The sequence below is a fragment of the Chanodichthys erythropterus genome, chromosome 1 (genome assembly GCF_024489055.1).
Source record: "Chanodichthys erythropterus isolate Z2021 chromosome 1, ASM2448905v1, whole genome shotgun sequence".
Taxonomy (NCBI): domain Eukaryota; kingdom Metazoa; phylum Chordata; class Actinopteri; order Cypriniformes; family Xenocyprididae; genus Chanodichthys; species Chanodichthys erythropterus.
The window spans coordinates 33,993,542-34,011,159 of NC_090221.1; the positions used below are offsets into that span (position 1 = coordinate 33,993,542).

The 17,618-nt window shown below is 34.8% G+C and overlaps 1 protein-coding gene across 1 annotated transcript in view; it reads left to right on the forward strand.

Moving 5' to 3' along the window:
- Positions 1-14,179, forward strand: part of ndst1a (N-deacetylase/N-sulfotransferase (heparan glucosaminyl) 1a) — a 39,363-nt gene extending 25,184 nt beyond the window's left edge. The window contains exons 6-16 of the mRNA XM_067383209.1: positions 147-301; positions 395-580; positions 2,280-2,408; positions 5,052-5,234; positions 5,715-5,811; positions 6,659-6,782; positions 6,913-7,087; positions 9,010-9,180; positions 9,265-9,374; positions 10,376-10,478; positions 12,200-14,179. Of these exons, the coding sequence (XP_067239310.1) occupies positions 147-301; positions 395-580; positions 2,280-2,408; positions 5,052-5,234; positions 5,715-5,811; positions 6,659-6,782; positions 6,913-7,087; positions 9,010-9,180; positions 9,265-9,374; positions 10,376-10,478; positions 12,200-12,319 (1,553 nt within the window). The 3' untranslated portion in view covers positions 12,320-14,179. The remainder of the gene's footprint in view (positions 1-146; positions 302-394; positions 581-2,279; positions 2,409-5,051; positions 5,235-5,714; positions 5,812-6,658; positions 6,783-6,912; positions 7,088-9,009; positions 9,181-9,264; positions 9,375-10,375; positions 10,479-12,199) is intronic.
- The last annotated feature ends 3,439 nt before the right edge of the window (positions 14,180-17,618 follow it).

Here is a 17,618-nt window from a genome sequence, read left to right on the forward strand (position 1 = left end):
TGAAAACTCTCAGCTTTTGAGAAGCATTAATGATATATATGATGCTGAAATTCTTTCAAAAACATTTTAAAAAATCATAATTATTCCAAATTTTTGACTGGAAGTGTGTGTGTATATGTCTAAATGTCTAAATGTGTGTGTGTCAGGTACTGATGAGGAGGATCTGGGTGATGATCTGCTGCTGTCGTACGTTCATGAGTTCTGGTGGTTTCCTCACATGTGGAGTCACATGCAGCCACACCGCTTCCATAACCAGAGTGTGTTAGCAGAGCAGATGATCCTGAACCGACGCTTCGCTGAGGTGAGACACACATACACACACATGGGTCTGGAGTGTTTTATTCATCAGTTCTGACTGTCATTCTGTGTTGTGCTGGTTGATTTTGTCCTGTAGGATCACTCTATCCCGACTCATCTGGGTTACGCAGTGGCTCCTCATCACTCCGGCGTGTATCCCGTTCACATCCAGCTGTATGAGGCCTGGAAGCGCGTATGGGACATCAGAGTGACCAGCACTGAGGAGTATCCACATCTCAAACCCGCTCGGTTCAGACGTGGATTCATTCACCGCGGCATCAGAGTGAGTGTGTGTGTGTTTGTGAGCTCATCATTATTGTTCATATGGAAATATGCGTCAGCATATTGAACAGCTGAATTGTTAAATTGACACTTTTTTTCATTGATTCTGACAATTGTATACGACTGTCACATTTTGCCCTCAGTGACAGTCAGACCTTCACATTGTTATGAAGAGTGACAGCAAGAGCTTTTACCCTCCACTTATTCATCACAGTAGAATGAGTGAGTGAATAATGAATGATTATTCGTCCACACAGAACAAATTACCAAAAATATTATGGGTTTTCTAGTGGTTATCAACATAAATAATATTTTTGTAATTATAAAATAAAATAAACAAAATGCTATAAATATTTTATAGTTATTTTATATCTAATAATTATTTTAGAATATTTATTATTATTAATAATTATTATTATTTATTCATGTATTATAGAATAATATTAAAAAATAAGTAATTTGGAATTATTAAATAGTTATAAATTAAAATAATTAAGTATGTAATAATTATTATTAACTATAATTTAACTATTAAAATAATATTAAATATTTAATGATTTGAAACAATTATAATTTATTATAATTATTTATTTGGGATTATTTAATTATAAATGATAAAATCACTGAAATAATAATATAATAATTATAAAAAGTATAAAATCTAAATATTTAAATGATTATGAAATATTACATAAAATAATTATGAAATAATATACAATATTAAATTATCATAAGTATATAACTGTAGTAATTATGTAATAATGATAAAATATAATAATTATGAAATAATATTATATATAATATAATTATGAAATAGTTATAAAATAATTGGGTTTCCCAGTGCTAATAAACATAAATAATTTTGTAATTATAAAATCATTATGAAATAATTATTTCATAATCATGAAATAATATAATATATAATATAATTTTAAATGATAAAATAACTGAATGCAGTAATTGTATAATTACTATACAATATAAAAACATTTAGAATAATTATAAAATAATATTAAATGTTAAATAATTATGAAATAATTGTTTCAGATTTTATTCTTAACCATTGTATAAAAATACTGCTTAAAGAAACAAGTTTTATTGGAAAAAGGTTGATAATTCTCAAATCTCGCTCATTGTTTTGATTTAAAAAATATATTTTTTTAAATAAATGTCACATGTGATTGGTCTGTTGTATCTGACTAGCCACAGAAGCTGAAATGTTTTATATTAATGCCTTCAGATCCGATCTGAATATTAGGCCTGTACATGCACAACTCTCCAACAGAAAAGAATGTTCTCTGTCGTTTGTGAAAAGATGGTGAAAAGCTTTAAAATCAGCACTCACGACAAAAGACAAGATTCACAAGCCCCTGTAAGTAACGATCAAAGGTGCTGGTCTCATGCAAAGTCCAAACATTAACAATAAAACAGTCAGATCTTTTGTCCGCTGACCACGGCCCGTCTGGCGTCTCATTTGGGCTTTATTTCTGGAGCATATTAATATTCTGCTCGCTTTTTCATTGATTCCATAACGAGCTCCTGAGTTCAGTGTGAGATGTTATGAATATTACATTAGCTCACGTCTATTTATTCCCTCAGTGAGGCAGGCGCTGTCCTGCGTGAGTGTGTGTGTGAGAGAAGAAGACACTTCCATCACACACACATAAAGTCACTGTGACATTTGTGTGTGTTTTCATCAGGTCCTGCCCAGGCAGACGTGTGGCCTGTTCACACACACCATCTTTCACAAGGACTATCCCGGCGGCCCACAGGAGCTGGATCGTCTCATCGATGGAGGAGAGCTGTTCCTCACCGTCCTGCTCAACCCCGTCAGTCTCGCTTTACTTATACATGAAGTCACTGTGTTCATGCACTTATTGTCAGCAGGACTGGGATATTTAACTATAAAAATGTGGTCACACTTTAGATTAGGGTCCAGTTCTCAGTATTAACTAACTATTAACTATGACTTTTGCCTCAATAAACTCCTAATTACTACTTAATAACAGTAAGGTAGTTGTTAAGGTAGGATTATGGGATGTAGTATATAGTTATGCAGAGTAAGGCATTAATATGTGTAAGTACTAATAAACAGACATTATTCTAGTAATATGCATGCTAATAAGCAACTAGTTAGTTGTGAGAATTGGCTCCTAAACTAAAGTGTTACCAAAAATGTTAATCTTTTTCAGCCTTTTGATGATAGTCAGCAAACATCTCATTATGCTTGTATTTGACCTGATATCAATTAAAAGGGTGTTTTAATTGTTTTAATCAGAAACCTTAATTTCAAGCCAAACAGTTTCAGATTTCCAGTGCTTATCAATGTACAGTAAATAATTATTTTTCAATTATAAAATAATTGTTTTATATTTTTTTATTTTAATTTACACATTATAAAAAACACATTATATAAAGTTTATAAATTGATTTGCATTTCAGTGAGTAAAATAAGTATTTGATCCCCAAGCAAAACATGACTTAGGGAGAAACCCTTGTTGGCAAGCACAGAGGAAAGACATTTCTTATAGTTGGTCACCAGGTTTGCACACATCTCAGGAGGGATTTTGGTCCACTCCTCTTTACAGATCCTCTCTAAATCCTTAAGGTTTCTTGGCTGTCGCTTGGCAACTTGAAGTTTCAGCTCCCTCCACAGATTTTCTATAGGATTAATGTCTGGAGGCTCCATGACCTTAATGTGCTTCTTCTTGAGCCACTCCTTTGTTTGACTTGGTGGATTGTTTTGGGTCATTGTCATGCTTGAAGACCCATCCACGACCCATATTCAGTGTTCTGGCTGAGAGAAGGAGGTTCTCATTCAAGATTTTACGGTACATGGCCCCGTTCATCGGCCTCTCAATGCAGTGAAGTTGTCCTTTGGGGCAGAGAAACAGCCCCAAACCATGTTTCCACCTCCATGCACCTTCTCCCAAGCCTTCTGTGAATCATTTAGATGTTCAGTGGCAAACTTCAGACTGGCCTGTACATGTGCCTTTTTGAGCAGGGGACCACTGCAGGATTTCAGTCCATTGCGGCGTAGTGTGTTACCAATGGTTTTCTCAGTGACTGTGGTCCCAACTGCCTTGAGATCATTTACAAGCTCCTCCCGTGTAGTTCTGGGCTGATCCCTCACCTTTCTCATCATCATCCTTACCCCATGAGGTGAGATCTTGCATGGAGCTCCAGACCGAGGGCGATTGATGGTTATTTTGTATTTCTTCCATTTCCGAATAATCGCACCAACAGTTGTCTCCTTCTCAGCAAGCTTCTTGCTGATGGTCTTGTAGCCCATTCCACCCTTGTGCAGGTCTACAGTCTTGTCCGTGATGTCCTTTGACAGCTCTTTGGTCTTGCCCATGGTGGTGGAGAGGTTTGAATGGAAGATACACATTCTTTGGACATTAGGAGCTGACATTAGGAGTACTTTCTTAAAGTTACGGGACTAATCTGTGTTTGACATGGGCAGAAGGAGGAAGAATTCTTGCTGGTTGGTTGGGGATCAAATACTTATTTCACTTGATCAAATGCTATTGATCAAACCTTTATTTTATAATGTTTTTTTTTCTGGATGTTTTGGTTGATACTCTGTCTCTATCCATTAAAATAAACCTACCATAAAAATGATAGACTAGTGATGATAAAATGATAGTGGGCAAACTTACAAAATCAGCAGGGGATCAAATACTAAACTAACTATAAAATAATTATGAAAAAATATTAAATATAAAACCATTATAAAATAATTATAAAATATAAAAAACTATGAAATAATATTATCTATTAAATAATTATGAAATTGTTTCTTATTCATAACCTGCCATTCTACAGAAATACTGCTTAAAGAAACTCGCTTTATTAGAAAAATGTAGGGGTTAATCAAGAAATGTTTTTTAATATAATCTCAAAGGAGAATATTTAATTTTTTTTTTTTATGAAGACCAATGAAAAAATATTAATAAGCAACTTTATTTATCTACTTATGCTTTTGCTAATATATATTTTATTAAACACAATTTACAAGAAGTTATCCACATAACACACAAAAAAAGGCAAATTCGATTTTTCATGTCATGGTCCCTTTAAATTCGTATGAAAATTAAACATTCACTTTTATTTGAGTCACAAACAAATATTTGAATCTGAGTTTAAAACTGATTCACTGAAATGGGCAGTTTGAATGGATTCAGAGAAACAATTGTTTGTATTACAAAAGTTTTATTTAGAGATGCTTTTAAACTATCACTGAACACTTTCATAAGAGTCACGAGACAAGAAAGATCCTGAAACTAGTTTAACTTGTAACTATACCAGTCATGTGACCACAATGTAGCATACTACTGTTTGCAGCATTGCATGCTGTTTACATACTAATTTAACAAGAATGGTGTATACAGTGATATATTACAGTATAGGATATTTCTGCTGCAGAATATTTCAATTGCAGCCTTAAAATATGTTTGATTCTTTCTCAGATTAGCATATTCATGACGCACCTGTCCAACTACGGGAATGACCGTCTGGGTTTGTACACCTTCAAACGGCTACTCAACTTCCTGCTCACATGGACTCATCTGAAACTACAGACTCTTCCTCCGCTGCAGCTCGCCGAGAAATACTTCCACCTGTTCCCGTCCGACGCCGAGCCGCTCTGGCAGGTCTGTGTCAGTGTCAGTTCATTTATAAAGTATGATTTCAAAACTACAAAGTTGAAAAAAATGCTGTACAGGAACCAAATTTAAATCTACACGTTAAGAAAAGCATGCAATAAACACATTTAGAGTTGGAAAGATGCAAACTTTAGCCTATTTTAAAACGACCAGCTAAAATAGTCACAGTCTAGACGTGATGAAAGCATCCAAACTGTATTTGAAACATGAACTAAATGCTGCACGATGTGACTTGACTCATCTATCTATCTATCTATCTATCTATCTATCTATCTATCTATCTATCTATCTATCTATCTATCTATCTATCTATCTATCTATCTATCTATCTATCTATCTATCTATCTATCTATCTATCTATCTATCTATCTATCTATCTATCTATCTATCTATCTATCTATCTATCTATCTATCTACCTATTATCTATTATCTATCATCTATTATCTATTATCTATCTTTGTGTTTAGGACCCCTGTGAGGATAAAAGACACAAGGACATTTGGTCAAAAGAGAAAACCTGCGACCGCTTCCCAAAGCTGCTGCTCATCGGCCCTCAGAAGACTGGTGAGGATCAACAGCGCCACCTGATGGACACACTCATCACTGCACACCTTCACAAAGGAACTTTACACCACGAGATGGTGATGCAACAAAAATTTTAAATAGATTTGAATTCCGTTTATATTCAAACCTGTTTACACTGAAATGTAAATAATGAATTAAATATAAAATAGAGATATATTGTAAGTGGCGGCTAGTGGGTTTTAAAATAGAAGAGGCACACTAAATTATAGGTTTAATTGTTATTTTATTTTATTTTTTGCATTAAGGGTTTGTTCACCCAAAAATGAAAATTCTGTCATTAATTACTCACTTTCATGTCATTCCAAACCCGTAAGGCTTTCGTTCATCTTCAGAACACAAATTAAGTTATTTTTGATAAAATCTGAGAGATTTCTGTCCTTCCAACTGACACTTTGATGCTTTAAAAAGTTCATAAAGAGTTCATAAAACTAATCCATATGAATTGAGCGGTTTAGTCCAAATTCTCTGAAGAGACACGATCACTTTATATGATGAACGGATTGAATTTAGGCTTTTATTCACATATAAACATTCATCACCTTCACATCAGTTGCGGTTAACAGCATGTTTTGCGAGAACCAATGAGGTTCATTCTCGTGTTACTAATGAGAAACTAAAACTTAATAAAAACTATATAGACATATTAACAAAACTAATAAAAATGACAAAAACAACAATATTACTAAAACATTAAAACTAAAATTAACAAAATATAGGCCTAGTAACAAAAACTATAATAGTATATCACTGATACTAGTACTGATGTTTTGCAGATACCGTGGTTACCATGGTACATTCTCCTTGTTTCTCTTTCTTTACATTTCAGGAACAACAGCTCTCTATTTATTTCTGGGGATGCACCCTGATCTGACCAGTAATTACCCTAGTAAAGAGACGTTTGAGGAGATTCAGTTCTTCAGCGGTCACAATTATCACCGAGGCATCGACTGGTGAGCATCAGCAGAGCAACAAACATCACACACGCTGAATCTTCACACTGCTGGAGTGTCCAAAACTCTCGCTCTTTGCATTCATTTCTCAGTTGTTTGTGTATTCTCTCTCTCTCTCTCTCTCCTGCAGGTATATGGAATATTTCCCCCTCCCTTCTAACAGCAGCTCTGAATATTATTTTGAAAAAAGTGCCAATTATTTTGATTCGGATGTAGCCCCGTCCAGAGCCGCAGCGCTGCTGCCCAGAGCTAAAATCATCACGGTCCTGAGTGATCCTGCAGACAGAGCGTTCGCCTGGTACCAGGTACATATGTGACCGGAGGCGGCCTTTGCAATTCAGAGGCCCATTTCAAAGCAGTTGGAGGCTCCCCAATGAGACAAAAAGACAGACAAAAAACATTGTTTGCAGTATGACTGCAATTACTTTATTATGCCCCTTATATTTAACAATGTTTTATCATATTTCACGCTTAATAGTCTATTTATAAATGCTTTTTATCTCGTTAACCAGAACTATTGTTGCAATCATGAGCGAAAACAAAAACAGCATTCAATCTTCGTCACTCTCTCAGCCCCTAAGATAAAATGAAATGATACTAAAACCACCAGCATGTGGCGGCAAATCATTGTCTTAACGAGTGACACATTCAATTCAATTCACATTTATTTGTATAGCGCTTTTCACAATACATATCGATTCAAAGCAGCTTTACAGAGAATGCATGTCAACATTACAATTTAGAGAATCTGGTTTTGGAGGTGACTGTCCAATGTATGTGGTTTCAGAAATGTACATATAATCATGCAGTTAACTAACAATGTAATAATTTAATTTACAATCACTGTTAGCAGTTTAATTGAAGGTAGAAGCAATGAGCTCCTGGAAATAATGAATTACATATTAACAATAATTAGGATATGTAGAAATTTGGGAATGTGCATGTTGATCCAGATGTTGTGTCATCTGAAGTCCTCGCAGGAGTTGGCGCCAGTTTGAACATTTGACATTGAATCAAAAGATTTGTTCAAAACTGCTGATTCATTCAGGGATAAAGCAAGTGACTACTGTCTTTATGAGTGAGTCGTTGAGTCGTTTACATTCATAGACGAGTCGTTCAAAAACACAGATTCATTCAGTAATAAAACGAAAACTGTTGCTCTGAGACGCACAATGGCTCTACTGTTTGGAACTATTTTTGTTGGGAAAATAAAGCAAAAGCAGTAAATATTGACAATATTGTGTGTAAAATGTAAGTCACCTAATATTAATGAGTTGTTTATTGAACTGTTGTATAAAATCAATTTTTCATTTGCAAACATGTTGCCTTTTCGGGAAAACAGCACTCTTGCTCGTGTGGAATTGCTTATAATTTTAAAAAACAAGAACTTATATAAAGACATTTTTTGCTCCATCTATTGGATTTTTGGGCATTTTTATTAATTTTGGTGGCAGTTTTGCTCCAAGCCCTCGTTAATTTATTAATATACAGTGGTATATCAGTGGTATTTGTAGTGCAGCTGTAGTAATCACAATGAAAAATAGTCCTTTATAAAAATTGTTTTTGTGTGGAATCATTATTTTTATGTAACCATGAAAACACTTAAAATCATGATACCATACTTACATACCATACTTATTTGCAAACATGCTGCTGATATTCGGGAAAACAGCACGACTTGCTCATGTAGTATGGCTTATAAAATTATAAAAAAAATTTCTTTGCACCACATCTTGGATTTTTGGGGCATTTTTACTAATTTTGGTGGGATATGTGCTCCAAGCCCATGTTGATTTCAGTAATTTGCTCATTTTCCCTAGGTTTACTATAGTAACCAACCATTTAGCAGTGGTATTTGTAGTAAAACTGTAGTAATCACAATTAAAATGGTCCTTAATGAAAATTAAATGTTTTTGTGTGGTATCAGTACTTTTATGTAACCATGAAAACACTTAAAATCATGATACCATACTTATTGCACAGTAATTATGATTATATTTTATCAACATTTCTATGAGAAATGTGGTATGTACATGTAGTCACCTTAGTTTATTTGTAGTATTTTGGCTTTAAAATGAAAAATTACACTTTGAACCTTCAATGTTGAATAACAAGTCATTATTATTTACAATGTAAATAATACCTTTAAGTAAATGAAATTGGGCTTGAAATATTTTATTTTCACAATGATAAAGGAAATGTATTTATTTCATTTTTTTCTACTCAGCATCAGAGAGCTCATGCTGATCCTGTGGCTCTGAAATACTCTTTCCATGATGTCATTACCGCATCCCACAAAGCACCTGTGAAGCTGCAGATTCTGCAGAAGCGGTGCCTGGTTCCAGGATGGTACGCCACACACCTCAGGCGCTGGCTCAACCACTACCACCACAGCCAGGTCTGTGTGTTTATGAAGATGTATGACTGTATGTTCTAATACAGCTCTTTTCTTTATCATATTTCATGCGTTACACCCTCACAGATTCTGGTTGTAGATGGTCAGACGTTGAAAACAGATCCAGCTTCAGTCATGGAGAAGATCCAGACATTTCTCGGTTTGGAGAATCGAGTCAACTATCACAAAATACTGGCGTGAGTTTGAGCATGAACATGTAATCAATTAAAATTGATTTGTAGATATTAAAGGGTTAGTTCACCCAAAAATGAAAATTGTGTAATTTATTACTCACCCTCATTCACCATTCCACACCCGTAAGACCTTCGTTCATCTTCGGAAGGCAAATTAAGATATTTTAGTTGAAATCCGATGGCTCAGTGAGGCCTGCATAGCCAGCAATGACATTTCCTCTCTCAAGATCCATTAATGTACTAAAAACATATTTAAATCATTTCATGTGAGTACAGTGGTTCAATATTAATATTATAAAGAGACGAGAATATTTTTGGTGCGGCATAAAAACAAAATAACAACTTATGTTAGTGATGGACGATTTCACAACACTGTTTCAGAAAGCATCGGAGCACAATGAATCAGTGTGTCGACTCAGCAGTTCAGAGTGCCAAAGTCAAGTGATTTCAGCAGTTTGGCGGTTTGACATGCGATCTGAATCATGATTTGATACTCTGATTCATTATGCTCCGATGCTTCCTGAAGCAGTGTTTTGAAATCGGCCATCACTATATAAGTCGTTATTTTGTTTTTTTTGGCACACCAAAAATATTCTCATCTCTTTATAATATTAATATTGAACCACTGTACTCACATGAACTGATTTAAAAATGTTTTTAGTACCTTTATGGATCTTGAGAGAGGAAATGTCATTGCTCCCTATGCAGGCCTCACTGAGCCATCGGATTTCAACTAAAATATCTTAATTTATGTTTCGAAGATGAACGAAGGTCTTACGGGTGTGGAACGGCATGAGAGTAAGTAATAAATGACACAATTTTCATTTTTGGGTGAACTAACCCTTTAATAGTTGGCCTCTAGGACTTCAACTATACATTTTATAGCAAATATCAGGACATTTTTGCAAGCTACAGTGTCATGTGGGACGTTTTGATAACCTTATAATACACCTCATGTCTGTGTCCTGAGGATTTTCCTACATTAACTAAATGATGTTTTGCAGGTTTGACCCAAAGAAAGGCTTCTGGTGTCAACTGCTGGACGGAGGACAGACCAAGTGTCTAGGGAAGAGTAAAGGACAGAGATACCCGGACATGGACACACAGGTACCACACACACACACACCTGAACACCAGCACACCATCTCTCAAGTCACATTTATTTGTATAATGCTTTTCACAATACACATTGTTTCAAAGCAGCTTTAAGTGGAGTCATACTGTGATGTCAGTCTTAGTGCTTTACCATAGAGCAAGTTTATTAAAGTATATTAAACAATGAGTGACCCTCCAGATTTTACATCTAGATATATTGTATTTATAGTGTTGTTGAACACAATTTTCAGTGCCGCATAAACTCGGGCACATGTCTGGGTGTTCAAAGGCAACTGAGAGAATTTAATATTGGTTAGTTTTGTTCTTATTAAGAGATTTAAATATTCGTCGGTTTTGTTCTGTTAGTACTGTTTGCATGTCGGTTAAAAATGACCGAATTCTTTATTTATTTCAATGAAGTGATTGTATTATATTTTGGTTAGATACGTTTTTTTATTTAAATGTTGCATTTTTAGGGGATTTTATGGTATTTATGCAGTAGTTATTATCCATTTATTCACTTTTTGAGCATAGACCTGAAAACGATATTTCCAACTTAAAGGGTTAGTTCACCCAAACATGAAAATGATGTCATTAATGACTCACCCTCATGTCGTTCCAAACCCGTAAGACCTCCGTTCATCTTCAGAACACAGATTAAGATATTTTAGATTTAGTCCGAGAGCTTTCTGTACGGTGTGCTGTCTATGTCTAGAAAGGTAAAAAAAACATCATCAAAGTAGTCCATGTGACATCAGTGGGTTAGTTAGAAGTTTTTGAAGCATCTAAAATACATTTTGGTCCAAAAATAACAATAACTATGCCTTTATTCAGCATTGTCTTCTCTTCCGGGTCTGTTGTCAATCCGCGTTCATGACTCTGCTTCTTCTTCTTCTTTCCTGTTTTACGGCGGTTGGCATCCAGCTTATTGGTGCATTACCGCCCCCTTCTGCTCCGGAGTGTGGTTCACGACTCCGCAGTGACACTGCTGATGTAAGACGCTGCTCTCGTGTTATCTAGTGCACCCGAGCTTCGTTTACAGTCTGAGGAAGACGCACGCTGTATTCAAGCTATATTGCTATATTTTTTTAAATGGTGCGTAAGTGTGCATGTCGCGGATGTTCTAATCGCCAAAAACAACGACGTAAAAGTACATTACCAGTGCCGACAGATGAAGGACTCAATGGAATCAATTCAATAGAATCAGTTCAATGGAATCAATTCAATGGAAAGGATTCCGAAAGAGAAGACAATGCTGAATAAAGGCGTAGTTATTGTTATTTTTGGACCAAAATGTATTTTTGATGCTTCCAAAACTTCTAACTAACCCACTGATGTCACATGGACTACTTTGATGATGTTTTTATTACCTTTCTGGACATGGACAGTATACCGTACCTACACTTTCAATGGAGGGACAGAAAGCTCTCGGACTAAATCTAAAATATCTTAATCTGTGTTCTGAAGATGAACGGAGGTCTTACGGGTTTGGAACGACATGAGGGTGAGTCATTAATGACATCATTTTCATTTTTGGGTGAACTAACCCTTTAAACTGTCATAAATCTTCAATGGTCAATGGAGAGGGTTGGATTGTGTGGTTTTCAGATTGTGATGCGTGTCGCTCTGTACCTGTATCTACTGACCATAAAACTCATTTATGAACTTATTTCAATCATTCAACTGAGTTTATTTTAAAAAGAAGTAGTGGAAATTGACTGTCTCTCTGTCAGTCTCAGGTGTTTTTGAGGAACTACTACAGAGACGGTAACATCGAGCTCTCGAAACTGCTGTATAAAATGGGTCAGATTCTGCCCGGATGGCTTAGAGAGGAACTGCTCAACATCAGGTAACAGAGTCTCTCGCCATGCTGGATGTCACGAGCGTCTGGAGTGCCAGAGGATCATCTGGACTGGACAACATGGAGTTGGGCTTACAGGAGGGAGTTTGCTCTTGCCTAGATAAGTTTCAGCTGTTTCATCAAGGAAACCTAAAAATGAATTTAAAGAACTGACTTAAAAGCACATTAACTCACTGATACTAAAGGCCAGTACTTCTGAATTAACTCATATCTGTCCTGTTATTGAAACTGGATCAGACTGTGCTGAACTGATATGAAGATCTGATTTCATGAAGATCATCCCGCTGACAGAATTCACTTCGCAGAGACTGAGACGAGACCGTGTAATGTTGTAAACTCATGAACAATTTTTTTACTCAACAAATTTGATACGAACTCAATACAGTTTTATAAAGAACTGATATGGACATCTGCATTGTGTTTTTTTTTTATTTTGTAACTAGTTTGGGGTAGTTTTATGTTTTCAAACATGGACGTTAAAGGAATCGTTTCACTCACCCTCATGTCTTTCCAAATCGAAGGACCTTCTTTCTTCTGTGAAACTCTGTCAAAGCTCTAAGAATGATACATAACATAACACTACTGATTTGTACACTATTCTCCAGGTCTTCATGTGACGCTTTGAGTGACAGACTGAAATTTAAATTGTATTCATGTTCATTCTATGAAATATCACCTTTTGTGTTTCACAGAGGAAAGTCATACATGAATGACATTACTGTGAGTAAATCATTGTTTTTGGTGAACTATCCCTTGAAATTTGCAGCTCTCAAGTTAAATATTCAGAAATCTTTAGTTTTTACATCAGCAGAGTCTCATTTCTAATGTAGTGCAGCTCTTATAACACAACTTAAAGTACCCTTCAAGTGTTTATTGTATGAGAAGAGCCTGTTTTCACAATGTCAGCATGTCATGTTTTCTCATTATGGTTGAAACACAAAACTGGTGATTTTATTTTGGGGGAATGTGTTATTGAAGCAATTGAATTGAACTGAAATGATGTTTTTTACTCCCCCTTGTGTCATTCAAAACCCTTCAGTGGAACACAAAAAGCACAAAAATGGTGTATGAAGTCTGTCTTCTGAATTTATATGATATTTATGCTCCAGTTCTTAAATCTCATTCACAGGTTTGATGTCAGTGAAATCAAACACCACTGGCTTTCATGTGTCTCATAACTGCATTTTTCCCTTAATGTTCCTGGCTTTTTTATTTATACATTCATTTTCCCCCATAAAGGTCAGCTGTCGCCTGTGTTCGCTAGAGCTGGTGTGAATTTCTCTCATGCATGAAGATGAGATTATAATGCATTGAATATTGGGCAGATGATGAAAAGATCTGTCCTTTATACAAACCTGTGGCGGTACGATGGTAAGAATACATTGGCGTTATCAGTTTTATTACTCTAGTAGTGTTCAAAAACATGGTATTACCACAGTTTCTGTGGATTATTGATATGGTAATACAAATATATGTAAGTAGATTGAAGCGTCTTTCACTACATGATTCACAAATTAATTCTCATGTTTTCTTCTTTGTTTGATGTCTGACCTGGTCAAACAGATGCAGATTAGAACTGAACAAAATAAAACACTGCTACTAATGCTGGAGGGGTGTGTGTGAGATCTTCAGATGTCATGTTGTTGCTATGGTTACACATTTCCTCATCTCCGAAATGTGTTTTATGAGTTTAATTACATTGTGTTTTGATTTAAAAAGGCTCCAGAGTTTTAGATTATTGATGTGAGTTTCTCTTATAAGAGTCATTTCTAATTAAGCGGATTTCTTGAAACCTTCAGTTATGGCTAGGGACTTTATTTGTTGGTTTTTAAAACTAGAAAGCTTAATTATATTTCATGACACATTAGTATGTATAAAAATACTGTAGTACATGTGATGAACCACACGGTGGCAGCTGAAGCTTTTGCTGTCATAAGTGTTTGAGGTTTGTGACTATCTGAAGAACTTATAATGTGAAACAGACCTGTTGTAGTGACAAATTGGGTATCATATAATAAGAGCTGGGTAGTTACAATTTACATGTAATCTGGATTACGTAATCCGATTCCAAGAATCATGTGCTTGTAATTAGAATAAACAACTTTTTAAAATACTCGTAATCAGACTACAGTCACTATTTTATGGATTACATATATTTACACAATGACAGTAAGTTGTTCACAATTCATTGATTCTCCTAATTTTTCATTTTTTTAAGGTTTATATATTTTTTTTCATAATAAACCTGCCGCTTATATATGTTTGTGATTCTTCAAGCGATATATAATATAAAACATATATGAATATATATGAAATACAGATGATATATCTGATGTAGCAGTAAATATCGCTGTGAATTTCATTTTCAATATTTGTTTTTGTAATATTGCCTTTTTCTAAATTTACTTAATTTTAATGTGTTGTGATTTTGTTTTATTCAGTACTATTGGCAAACACTAACAGGTATAGTAGTGATATTATTTTGAAGTATTAACTGTCTGTTAAGAATCTGTTGAGGCACTTGTTGGTGAATAGAATATATTTTTTTGGAATGTATATTTTTCAAAATAGCACAAGATATGTATCCTGCAATATATGTGACAGCAAATAAGGGTTAGCACAAAAGTAATGTAATCCAAAAGTAGTCAGATTATGTTACCAAAAATGTGTAATCTAAGAGATTATATTACTGATTACAAATTTTGTCATGTAATTTGTAATTTGTAATCAGTAACTCATTACAATTCATAAGTAATCTACCCAGCTCTGGCCATGCGTATTTTAAATTAATATAATTCGTAAATACTTAGGATAATTATTAACTGACAGATGGGAGAACCGATTTTGAGGGAGGGCCTGATTTGTTTTGTGAATGATTTGGTTAGATTATTTGAACTTTTTTTCCCCATACAGTGAAAATATAGGCTGCACTGTTACAGTTTGTAGCCTCCTAGTGTTTTATTGGAGCAATGTTGAACAAAAATCTTTAGCTTTCCATCATCCAAACTCGACTAAATGTGTCAAACTTGCATTACATCACACACAAACATTAATCTAAAACTAGACACGAGTTTGTCAAGACAAATATTAAATGTTGGCTTGGCAGCCTTTAAAATTTTTAAAAAAAAAGATGAAGTTTGAAGGATAGGCAGCTCTTATGTGCTTTGAATTCTTGAGCAGAAGAGAGGTCGATTGGAACTGAGCAGAAGATTGAAGGACAGACTGTAAATTAGATGTCAAGCAACTTTAGATGTTTTATTAGAAGTTTGTATGACCACAGGGGAATTTTTTTTTCCTGGTCTCTCGTCATCACTGAAAAAAACGTTCACAATCCAATTAAAAAACCTAACCCTATAATGTCTAATGTCATATTTGATAGATAATTTCTAAGGCCTCTAAATAATCAACATGATCAAAACTTTACTGAAAAAGTCATCGGTTTACATTACAAGCATCAGAATTTTATCTTACTTTTTCTTCCATTTACTATATAAGCCATAAAAGCTTGATGTATCATATATGATACTAAAAAAAAAAAAAACAGGTCTAAAGGTTCAGTAATATTTTCAATTATTTTCATATGTCAGGCTTTACAGGGTTAAGTTCAGTTGCTCAGTTAAATTTAAAATGAGTTAAAATACTTAGATGAGTTAAAGTGAAAAACACATGTTGCCATGATTTTGACAGTGTTCTTTAGATCATGACTTTCATCCTTTATCTTCTTGCTTGTCTGTAAACAAAAGTGTTGCCAGGCGACAGGCCCCTGCAGCCGTGCTGGTGGTGAGTTGTTAACGGAGGGTCGTGGCCGGCATTGTTCCTGAAACGCTTCCCCTCCCCCTGAACCAGGAGTCTGAAATACTCTTCTCCAGCGGGAGGGAGGAGACGGGCTTTATGAAGGCCACTGCGCTTACGGGAACGAATAAAGAACACATTCCTACAGACCATCCTGAAGGAATGTGTACAGGATTCCTACTGGAATTTGGAAACAATCTGAGTGGAATCACAAAAGAAATGCTGTCAGCATCAAAAAAGATTAAAAAACGAAAATACAGTAAAAAATAAAAAGAATCCTCAAAGTATTGTAAATCTTAAAAACATCCTTTTAATGTCAATACTGATAATAATAATAGAGAACTTTGTGTTCTAAACTAGAACTTTCTAATTTTTTGTACATTTAAATAATGCATATTATTTGATGTTTTGTTATCTTAAACCCCCTAAAATGTCAGGTGTTGCAACTTTCCGAACAAATTTAAATTGCTGTCTTAATAATAAAAAATGAAAAACTATATACTAAAGCATCATTTTAAGTTTGAAACCTAAAAAAACTTTTGTCCAACAATTTATTCCCAAATGTCAGGATGGCACAACTGCAAACATGGCTCTTTTGTTATGAATTAATAAGGTAATAAAAGTAAATATAATAATGCATCATCCAGAGGACCCCAACTGATACTTTTGGCAGAGTGAAAAGATTTGTAGATCCCTCTCAAATACTGGTAAAAACTGCTAATTTGAAGTATGGGTAGGTTGGTACACTTATGTCAGGTGGTACAACTACAGTATATACATACTGCTATTTTTACAGTATATACAACTATTTGGTTGTACCACATGACATGAAAATGAATTTAAAGGTGCCCTAGAATTAAAAATTGAATTTACCTCGGCATAGTTAAATAACAAGAGTTCAGTATGGAAATGACATACAGTGAGTCTCAAACTCCATTGTTTCCTCCTTCTTATATAAATCTCATTTGTTTAAAAGACCTCTGAAGAACAGGCGAATCTCAACATAACACCGACTGTTACGTAACAGTCGGGATCATTAATATGTACGCCCCCAATATTTGCATATGCCAGCCCATATTCAAAGCATTACACAAGGGCAGGCAGTATTAACGTCTGGATCTGTGCACAGCTGAATCATCCGAATAGGTAAGCAAGCAAGAACAATAGCGAAAAATGGCAGATGGAGCAATAATAACTGACATGATCCATGATAACATGATATTTTTAGTGATATTTGTAAATTGACTTTCTAAATGTTTCATTAGCATGTTGCTAATGTGCTGTTAAATGTGGTTAAAGTTACCATCGTTTCTTACTGTATTCACTGTCGTTATTTTCATTTTTTAAACACTTGCAGTCTGTATAATTCATAAACACAACTTCATTCTTTATAAATCTCTCCAACAGTGTGTAATGTTAGCTTTAGCCACGCAGCATAGCCTCAAACTCATTCAGAATCAAATGTAAACATCCAAATAAATACCATACTTACGCGATTA